This window comes from Strongylocentrotus purpuratus, unplaced genomic scaffold (assembly GCF_000002235.5).
Source record: "Strongylocentrotus purpuratus isolate Spur 01 unplaced genomic scaffold, Spur_5.0 spur5_scaffold_12, whole genome shotgun sequence".
Lineage (NCBI taxonomy): Eukaryota > Metazoa > Echinodermata > Echinoidea > Camarodonta > Strongylocentrotidae > Strongylocentrotus > Strongylocentrotus purpuratus.
Window position 1 is genome coordinate 29,750,439 of NW_022145597.1, and position 11,358 is coordinate 29,761,796.

An 11,358-nucleotide genomic window follows, 5' to 3' on the forward strand; every position below is an offset into this window, starting at 1 on the left:
AGTACATGTATAGCTGTTCAATCCGTCCACACAGACTCCGCCATTTTCACACGGTTCATCGGCACATTCATCGATGTCTGAAAAAATAAGGAAACATTCCAGTCATAAGTTTCTAAATTTCATATTTCTTGATAACAATTATTAATTCTTAATTTATAATGTGCATTCCTGATTATACTTTAATATAATGATAATGATAATGGTAGTAATGGTGGAAATGATTATGATGATGAGGAGGGAGAGGAGGAAGAGGAGGATTCGCGGCATTTCAATGTTGACGAAGTAATATTCCAGTTAAAACATTTAATTTCTTAGATATTGAATGGCATAGAATTGAATTATCATTTTATGGTAGTTTCTACAGATTCTTAAATCTAAAGGAACTTAAAATATGACTTACCAATCCCACAATTGGTGCCTGTCCATCCATCTCCACACTGACATGTGTAACTGTTTATTCCGTCCAAGCAAATCCCATCGTGTAGACAAGGTTGGCTCAAGCATTCATTTAAGTCTAAAGGAGAAAGATTATTTCAATTTATTTAGGAATTGATCAAACTATTTAAATTAGATTTAGATTAGATATGTATATAAATACACTATAAGGCACAGAATATACATCAGTATATCTCTAACCATGTGTAACTATTTATCCCGTCTAAGCGCGTGATTTTGACAAGGCTGGCTGAAACACTCATTCATGTCAAAGAGAGATTTTTTTAAAATAATTATTTACAGATATATTCATTAAATTAAGGTTTAAAAATACTGCATTGACTACAATGGCTTTTTGTAAAGTGTAATGTATAAGCCAATGTGATTTAGATTGCTGCAATACAATTGAGAACAATCCGAGGACGTTTTTGTTGTTTCTCAGAGGAATATGTTGGAATATGCCCTCCCTTTTCATAAAACCCTGGATCCCCTGCTCTTTCTAATGAAACAGACAGAATTTAGTATTTTACTCACTTATTAGACAGTTAACTCCTGCCCATCCGGTCATGCACTGGCACAGATAACGGTTATCGTCATCAGTACATGTTCCTCCATTACGACAAGGGTTGCTGGCGCACTCGTTGAAGTCTGAAAAACAAAAGATCTTAAAATCATAGAAAATCTTATATCAATGTCACACGAAAATGATTTCACATAAAATGCCCATGTGTTCCAAGGTAATAAAACACAAAAATATCTAGTGACGACATAAATTATGCCATGTAGAAAAAAACTTCTAGATATTTACCTACAACCGGATGACCAACATTCAAGATTATCTTGATGAACTACAAGTTACTAATGATTTATTTCAATATAAAAAGGCAAGATTGTGTCTGCAAAGTTAAAAAAAAATGATATCACTTTTGTGTCCAAATCCAAATACATGTAGAATTACTTTTACGTGTTAATCGCATACAAACATCGACATCATATGGTAATACATATTTGTAAGCTTAATGCAACTTTGTTTTGTTTTAAAGACATTTTCTCGATGTTTACTTACTAACACCACAGGTGGACCCTTCCCATCCTTCAGTACAAGTACATGTATAGCTGTTCAATCCGTCCACACAGACTCCGCCATTTTCACACGGTTCATCGGCACATTCATCGATGTCTGAAAAAATAAGGAAACATTCCAGTCATAAGTTTCTAAATTTCATATTTCTTGATAACAATTATTAATTCTTAATTTATAATGTGCATTCCTGATTATACTTTAATATAATGATAATGATAATGGTAGTAATGGTGGAAATGATTATGATGATGAGGAGGGAGAGGAGGAAGAGGAGGATTCGCGGCATTTCAATGTTGACGAAGTAATATTCCAGTTAAAACATTTAATTTCTTAGATATTGAATGGCATAAAATTGAATTATCTTTTTATGGAAGTTTCTACAGATTCTTAAATCTAAAGGAACTTAAAATATGACTTACCAATTCCACAATTGGTGCCTGTCCATCCATCTCCACACTGACATGTGTAACTGTTTATTCCGTCCAAGCAAATCCCATCGTGCAGACAAGGTTGGCTCAAGCATTCATTCAAGTCTAAAGGAGAAAGATAAATTCAATTTATTTAGGAATTGATCAAACTATTTGAATTAGATTAAGATTAGATATGTATGTAAATACACTATAAGGCACAGAATATACATCAGTATATCTCAAACCATGTGTAACTATTTATCCCGTCTAAGCAAATCCCACGGTTCTGACAAGGCTGGCTGACACATTCATTCATGTCGAAGGAGCTGTTTTTTTAAATATAAATATTTACAGATAAATTCATTAAATTTAGGTTTTAAAATACTACATTTACTAGAAAGGCTTTTTGTAAAATGTAATGTATAAGCCAATGTGATTTAGATTGGTACAATACAATTGAGAACAATCCGAGGACGTTTTTGTTGTTTTTGAGAGGAATTTTTCGGAATATGCCCTCCCTTTTCATAAAACCCTGGATCCCCTGCTCTTTCTAATGAAACAGACAGAATTTAGTATTTTACTCACTTATTAGACAGTTAACTCCTGCCCATCCGGCCATGCACTGGCACAGATAACGGTTATCGTCATCAGTACATGTTCCTCCATTACGACAAGGGTTGCTGGCGCACTCGTTGAAGTCTGAAAAACAAAATATCTTAAAATCATAGAAAATCTTATATCAATGTCACACGAAAATGATTTCACATGAAATGCCCATGTGTTCCAAGGTAATAAAACACAAAATATCTAGTGACGACATAAATTATGCCATGTAGAAAAAAACTTCTAGATATTTTACTACAACCGGATCATCAGCGTTCAAGATTATCGTGATGAACTACAAGTTACTTATGATTTATTTTAAAATATCAAAGCAAGATCAAATACGGATGAAAGAAGCATAAATCCGTCTTTTAGAATGCAAATATGGCATGTTGACAACAGTTTAATATATTGTTATTTTTGTATGACAATTTTCTCAAAGAATGAGAGGTTTAGTTTTCTTTACAAATGGTTAATAAGTCTGTGATGAAACAAAAAAACATTTCTACCATGAAATACCTGGTGTAGTAGTGGATTGCTGCGTTGTCGTTATGGTTGACGTAGTATGCTGCGTTTGGTTCCGAGAAATTATTGCCGCTTTCTCGAGCTTTTCTGAATTTTGTAGACAAAAAGGAAAATACATGCAGTTATTATTATCATCAATGTTCTTGACATATACAGGACTTTAAGAGAGCAGATCAAAATAGGGGAATACGTGCACAGCAATGAATAGCCAATAATAGAGCAATTATCGTTGTTCATGACGTAATTATCCATGGGTTCATGATAGCAGATATGTTTGGAGTATAGTGGCACTCTCTCGCTCTCTGCTGGATCACAGACTTGGTAAGAGCATGATGGTGCTGCTACGAACTTTCATATAGCATATACATATATGAACTTTTTTTTTACCAGGGATCTTTACAATGAATTGTCTTTTCTAATTGGAGAGCATCAGTAAAGACTGAAAAGTACTAAATCAGTGATGTTTTTCGAATCCGGGACACGATAACCTTTAGTCATTAGATAAACAATAACCCGCCCAATACTCAGAAATTCTGAGAAAAGATGAAAGCAATTATAGACATTATATTTTGCTTGTCCATAAGCGAAAGTAGGGGACAATAACACAGAGAGAGAGAGTGAGAGAGAGAAAAGAGAGAAAGAGAGAGAGAGAGAGAGAGAGAAAGAGAGAGAGAGAGTGAGAAAGAGAGAAATAGGAGAGACGAAAAACGGAAAAAAAATTATCGAAGAAACGTGTCATGGAAAAGCAGTTAAGTCGTATATGTAGTATTGCAATGTTGCGAATGGTACCTACCACAACTGTTCCCTGTATAGCCTTCGGAGCAGTGGCATTTGAATCCTACCATAGTCTCCTCACACCAGCCGTTTTTGCATGGATTTCTGAGACAATCTGTTCTTCAAAATTGCAATAAAAAGATGGATGAATTATTAAACCAGAGATGCTCGACGATCATTGATAATGATAATAATTATTACAATAATAATAATAGGGTTGCAGACGACCTTATTGGTGTTTGCATCAGCAACGGATGTTTTTAACATCTGTCATATCTGGCCACTAAAGTTACACCAACCTGTTTTTGTTTCTTTTTCTTTTTTGGACAACTCATCGCCCTCCGCCTGCCGGATGGGGGGTTTTTAAGGCCGTTTTTGGTTTTTCACATAACAATAATGTATAAAAATGAAAATGATAGTAACTCTTCTTTACCCAGGTAAGCCTCATTAGTATTGATATTGTTCTCCCTGAGGGCCCTGCAATCATAATTATTATTACCCCCTGCTTTAGCAGAGGTACTATGAGAATTCGCTTAAGCATTCAAAGAATTTCTTTCTACCGGATACCCATTTACTACACCTAGGTGTGGAGTGGCAAATGTAGATTAATATATTGCCAAAGGATATTAGTGCAGCAGCGGGACTCGAACCGCGAACCATGTGATTCAGAGTCCAGCGATGAATCCACGAAACCATCTTGATCTATGTCAGAAGAAGGCCCATATTTGTATCAGTTTGTGGATACTCCACGTACAGTCTACTACTATGTACAATATATAATGTTTGTACAGGCCGCTCTAACCGCTTAAATCATGGCAGTTTTTAAAAAAAAACTTGAAAGCAAAAATGACGGCCTTTCGTCTCGAATTCAAGATGGGGTAAACAAAAAAACAAAAAACAAAAAACATCATTACTGTAAAGTTGGATATCATGGAACAATATCATTTTAGAACTAGATGATATAAAATTTTCACACGAAATAAAATACAGTCTTTGTATATTTCTGTTGTAAATTTTGATGATTGTTCGAATGATCTTTGATATTCTATTGCGCAATGATTTCTAGATCTAAATGACTTTTCTTTCAAGTAAATATCATGATCCTATATAGTTTCGATTTGTTTGCTATGAGATTATAGATATACCTGTCTCATTTTTTTAAAATAATTCTATTTAGCTGGTACAAATGGTCAAATCATTAACCTTTTAAAAATCTCTTTACTATTCTTGATAATTAGGTGTGTAATTATTCTGATAGATGTGAATATATATTACCCGGGAATCTACACTGGCGGTGCCTAGATATTCTTGCCATCCCAGAGTTGGGGCATGATACGCGACGTTGAATTATCTTGGGGGTTGTAGCCATCATCTTCCCATTCTCATCGGGGCGTTCCCGGCAGACCTCGAACATAGGTAGGGTGTAGTTGAGCCCAAGGCCATCGCTGCATGTTGAATTCTTGCCAAAGGCTAATACAGAGGAGCGTCCTGCAAAATGAAACAATGAAACAATTGCCTACTTTTTCGCTTCAAAAACTTGACGTTTAACAGTTATCAGATGGCGTGCTGAAACACCTCGCCCTTCTCCTCCCATTAAAAAGTTATATTGTCGCTTCTGATTTGAATAAAACGCCAAATAAAATAGGAAAGTACAAAAAAAAAGTTACTTACCTACTATCAAAACTTGTATGAAGATGAAAGTCAAATTCGCAAGAGGAATATAACCTTCCATATTTAAAAAAACACTTTGCATCTATTGCATCTCGAACCAAGGATTTTTTTAATACTTTTTAAACGAAAGTTGATCGAGCAGGCTACTCGCAGACGCGGAAATGTATTTAAAAATATCTCAATCTTAGAAAAAGTCCTGCATTCGTTGATTTGTATTCTCAAAGCTTTAGATAAAGTAAATTTCCTCAATACATGCTCTGGCGATAAATGCTTCGCTTCTAATTTGTTCACAGTAACTGAGAGATGATGCTAATTTGCGATGAATATGAGCGTTCCGCTAAAGGTCAATGCAATATTGTAATACCCCAGTCACACCGACCGCCAAACCATGGAGTTACTAACTCCGCGCCGAGTCCACACTGACCGATATTTTGCTCTCCGGTGTTAAGTAATCGTTCTTTCGGTCCGGCAGTCGGTTGGTGCAACTGTGGTCTTAGTGCTCGTCACGTTACGTTGGAGATCGATTCGATCTACTAGGCCCAGTGCATAATTTCAACGTGCTTTCATCGTGTCTGTATTCTTTTTTTAATCGACCTTGCTGTGTCATCACTCCAATGAAAAATTGTTTGATAACACCTATTTACTCCAATACAATTAATTGGTAAATTCAATTCATTCCTAATTAGATAATGATATTAAACAACAATTATAATAAGTTGGCAGGAATTAATTGCTTGAAATGCTGAAGCGCTGTAATGGCAGCTAGGGTAAAGCCAGGGTAATGATTAGTCTGCCTCGGAATAGAATGTCTAGATAGACGGCGCTTTAGAAATGCCTATTATTATTATTATTACTGTTATTATTATTATAATTACCATTCAAATAGGCAATATCTAGGATATAAACAACATCTTTTCTTTAAGCTTAAAGGGATCGTTTAACAATGTTAAATCTAAGATACACTGCTCTACGTGTTATCAGTGTCTGTGATATGGTGTAATATTGAAGCCCTAAAAAAATTGCGCTTCAAAATGATCAAGAAGTGCCTCAAAAAAGTAAAAATCTTTGAGTGACCGGTTTTACCATACTCGTTTTCCCCAACAGACTGTAGTGTTATGAAAACCGTCAGGCGAACGGTTTTCAAAATTTGTAATTCCAATCATAAATATCTTGATAATCAGACAGGCGATTGGCTTGTAAAAGTCATGGGGTTCCTGACTGACCTTAAGGTTTATAATTATCATTGCATCATGAGCTAAATCCAGAATTTTGTTTCAGAATCTGAGACAAAGTTACCGGATCCCTTTAATAGACCGCTGTATATATTCGTCAATGTGATTAATATTATGGTTACCATAGCAACAATTTTGGGGCGCGGGAATCGAGCCTCGTTCGTATGATGATGATGATGATGATGATGATGATGATGATGATTGGGGGAAGCTGCTGATTATTAGGATGAACAGTGAAAATGATGAGGAGGATACAGTGAAGAAGAAGAAGAAGAAGAAGAAGAAGAAGAAGAAGAAAAAGAAGAAGAAGATGATGATGATGATGATGATGATGATGATGATGATGATGATAATGAGGATAAAATTGATGATGATGAGGAGTGGGAGCAGGAGCAGGCGGAGGATAACAGTGAAGAATTAGAAGAAGAAGAAGAAGGTGATGATGGTGCTGGTGCTGGTGCCGGCAATGATGATGATGATGATGATGATGATGATGGTGGTGGAAGCCTTCGTATTCAGCCGCGAGGTTCCACCAATGGTTATAAGCTAAACTTTATCTGCCAATTAATGTAGTATTATAAATTACAATGTATTAAGCCTTTATTTTCGGGCACTATTAGCAACCGAAATTAATTAATTTTTCTAAGTGATTATTGCTTCTCTATACATGCTGTACAATTTTCTAAAACGCATTGAACTTACAAAGAATTATATTTTTCTCCCTTCCCCCCCCCCCCAACCCCCTCCCCTCTTCCTCCTTCTCCCCTCTCCCCCCCCCCCCCCCTCTCTCTCTCTCTCTCTTTTCTCTTTCTGTCTCTCTCTCTCTATCTCTCTCTCTCTCCCTCTATTCTATCTTTCTCTCTCTCTCTCTCTCTCTCTCTCTCCCGCTCCATATTCTCCCTTTATCTCTCTCTCTCTCCAAGCCCCTCTCTCACTCTCTCTCTCTCTCTCTCTCTCTCTCTCTCTCCCCCCCCCCCCCTCTCACTCCCCCTCTCTCTCTCTCTCTCTCTCTCTCTCTCTCTCCCTCTCTCTCTAAGGAACGAACGAACGATTTTTCAGGCATTAACAGCAATATGTCGACAGGTTCATTTTGACGTGGATGATTAATAGCATTGACAATTTTCAATTAAATTCATGTAACTTTAAGGACACATTGTGTTTGAGTGGCATAAATGTAATGAGCTGGATGTATGGGAGACCAAACATGTGTTAAATCCATGAAGCTATACTCAAATGTAAATATTTTGATTGGTTCTTAGTTTTTTGACATAAATAAATTTGCCAAGTGTGTCAGAATTACCTTCGTTTGAAACCTATTGATGCAAATATGAATTTCCTCACCATGTTACGTGTATTTGGTTGAAGAAGTACGGGTATTCATGTGAAAATGAAAGAATGTCCCGTATCCATAAGCATTGATTGATTAAAATTGTCGATTATGAATGACAGCCATTTGCGGAATAAACAGCTATCGTCATTAATATTATGTCAATACACCCTTGAGTTATTGATTAGTATAATCCACTGCAGAAGTGATGTTATCTTCATGAACATGGTTTTGACTCATGTCAATCAATCTCGGACATGATTTTAAAAAATTAATGTAACCGAAAAATAATCACTTAGACGACTTGATCATCTAACACAAAATCGATTGCTTTTATAACACCATGTTTCAGTATTTTAAGCCTCTCGTTATTGACTAAAATCATAGTATAAGAATGGGATCCGTTCCAAGTGTTCTTCACTTTTTGATTCATCATCGCAAAGGTAAGAATAGACCATGGCGATTAAAAGTATCTTCCTGATTGTCTTAGCTGGAACAGTCCTTCACTGTGTAGCTGGTGCCGAACAGTGCAGCTTGGGAGATTCTGTCGGGAAACTTCTTCAAAGCTGTCAAGCGTGTAAGTTTTTAGTCCTTTTAGGGTGAATGTCTCTTGAATAACGTTTAGAAAAAGTTACAATGTTAGTTTGTAAAGAAAGAATGACTTACTTGTGACGTGTAAACTTAAACTAGGCCTAATGGTGAAAAGAAACGTCATCGTTAATCTTTATTAAAGTATCCAACTATAGTTTGTGCTTTATTACGGACATGAACTAATTTTTGAGCAAATTCAACTGCTTTCTCAAAATATATAATTAGTGATCAAAATTTTATTGACAAATCAAGACTATGAAATGTGTGTATCAGTAATATATTCAAAAAAACATTATGGATGTAACTGGATACGGATTCAAAGCCTTTGAAAAGGCTCAAAATATTACAAAACAGAGCACTAAGAATCGTTTTACAAGTGGATTCTTGATACAGTAGAAGTCTTTTATACGAAACACTTTTTATAGATTGTTTGAATGTAAATGTAAAGAAATACCTTGTTATTTGTTTGCTTAAGTTGTTAAATGATTTGTTCCCTAATATATTGAGCTCCAAAATGGAAGTTAAACAATCGCACCCTCTCTCTCTCTCTCTCTCTCAGAAATATCGAACGGATTATTCTCCTTCCCAAACCCGACACAACTTTTTGAAATAAAAGCACAATATTCACTTCACTCATTTAATTACCTCCTTAAAAACTATACGAACGCAAACTAAAACTGTTACTATATAAGAATTTCTATCATTTGGTTATAATATCCCCCATACTTTCTCCAAGAAGCATTTGACTCTTGATAACAACGTGCAAAACACACATGGTGTGAATTATAGGATAATATTCGGTTTATTATCAATCATAAGTATTTATGTACTTTACACTCAGTTCATTAACCAGTAAATCATTTGTTCGGTGATACTATAGTTGGTCTCCCCCAAATATACTATAGCACACGCACACGTCCTCTTGGCGTTCGAAAGCATCCTGAAGACGTCAAAATCTTGAAATTTATGCACGGTTCTAAAGGAATAATAATAATAATAATAATAATAATAATAATAATAATAATAATGATACTCAGTTCTTTTATAGGGGCGGGGTGGGGGCTCTGTGTTTCTAGTATGGATTCATTTTCTACATGTGCCTCGAGATTTATTTTGTTAAGGGGAGGCTTGAGCAGGATTCCATGACATTTGCTCCGGCGACAATTGCTCCGCTGTAAATTTCATACACTAATCGAATGGCTAACTTCAACCCTGGATTCAACACTATACCCTACCCTAAACCTAACCCTAAACCTAACATAAAACCCTATTGAAACCCTAACCCTAACCCTACATCTTAGACGAAATAAAGCCCGGAGCAATTGTCGCAGGAGCAAATGTCGTGTCACCCTGAGCAGCCCCTCCCGTTAAAAAACACACAGCCCATCTAGAACCACACTCTTTAAGTGACTCGGTAACATTGCCTCAGATTCTGAAACAAAATCCTGGATTTAGCTCATGCTGCTATCATAATTATAAACCTTTATGTCAGTCATGATTCCTATGACTTTGACAAGCTGATCGCCTGTCTGATTATCAAAATATTTATGCATAAGTCTCCATGATAATAAATGTAGAATGAACCGTTTGCATTACAGTGAAGCAGTGTCCGGATGGTTGGGGAATGAACAAGCAGACCGGGTCCTGTTACAAGTACATCGGAGAAGCTCTGTCCTGGAGTGCTGCTAGATCAAGATGTCTTAGTTATGATGGAGCAGATATGGCTAGTCTGTCAACCAAGGAAGAGATGGGTTTTGCCTATGACTACATCTTTTCTGTCATCGGTACAGCCACCTGGAAGAACGTCTGGATCGGTGAGTTACTATGTATATTTTTTTATAAGAGAGCGAAGAGGGTCACGGAGTTCCAGAACGCCCGCCCCTCCCCCCCCCCCCCCCCTCACCTTTTATTTGTGACACTTCCGAGTACTTAAATCCCTTTTTTAATTAAATCATGGAGCAGCCCCAATATAATCATTGTTTCTCTTATATAGTATCATTATGTATTAGAACCCTGCAAGTGCAGAAGGCCATCAGAGCATACTCAGGTACCCAGGCACGTATCCAGAATTTCTTAGGGGTGGGGCCCAAATTTGAAATCAATTTGAAATTTAGTATGCTGAAATTTGAAAATCTGCCGGCCAATATTTCGCTCAGTGGGGGAGGGGGGGGGTTGTGCTTATGAGCACTATTTTTTTTTGGCCCTCGAAAATTTGAAAAATCGCACCCCCCCCCCCCCCCCATTAAACGCCAGGTGGGGGGCCCATCTCCTAAAAAAGGTAAAATTAACGTGCTTTTACACGTCCCCCCCCCCCCCTCCCCCCGGAATCCGCCACTGCAGGTAACGATACATTGCCTTCAGGGCGGGTGTCCGATCTTATGGCAATCAATGTATTTCAGCAGTACCTTTTATGTTGGGGTTACTATGGTCGAAAATTTGTTTTACATAGGGAGGGGGAAATATAGAACTGAAAAATCTATCTGGGACTTTTTTCTTCATTTTGTCTTGTTTTCTTGTTTTCTCCTTCTTTTTCTTTTTTGTTCTCCTCCTCCTCCTTCATCATCATCTCTCCTTCTCCAACTTTAGACCATAATGGAATACATCATAATCTTTCATTAAAATTGTATCGTTTTGTGATAAAAACACATCAAACAACTCAAGAGCAAACATTGTGTAGTGTACTACATGAAGCATAAATATCATTAT

At 36.6% G+C, this 11,358-nt stretch overlaps 1 protein-coding gene and 1 long non-coding RNA gene across 2 annotated transcripts in view; one reads left to right on the plus strand and one right to left on the minus strand.

Moving 5' to 3' along the window:
• Positions 1-374: 374 nt before the first annotated feature.
• Positions 375-5,563, minus strand: LOC754297 (fibropellin-3-like). The gene is made up of 9 exons (XM_030981475.1): positions 5,503-5,563; positions 5,107-5,319; positions 3,851-3,946; positions 3,052-3,144; positions 2,515-2,628; positions 1,939-2,052; positions 1,502-1,615; positions 970-1,083; positions 375-514 (listed from the first exon to the last, which is right to left on the minus strand). Exons 1-9 carry the CDS (start codon positions 5,561-5,563, stop codon positions 375-377), a joined length of 1,059 nt encoding a protein of 352 aa, XP_030837335.1.
• A 2,922-nt stretch (positions 5,564-8,485) lies between these two features.
• Positions 8,486-11,358, plus strand: part of LOC105436979 — a 3,814-nt gene continuing 941 nt past the window's right edge. Inside the window, exons 1-2 of the long non-coding RNA XR_970428.2 lie at positions 8,486-8,638; positions 10,251-10,466. This is a non-coding gene — a long non-coding RNA (lactose-binding lectin l-2). The remainder of the gene's footprint in view (positions 8,639-10,250; positions 10,467-11,358) is intronic.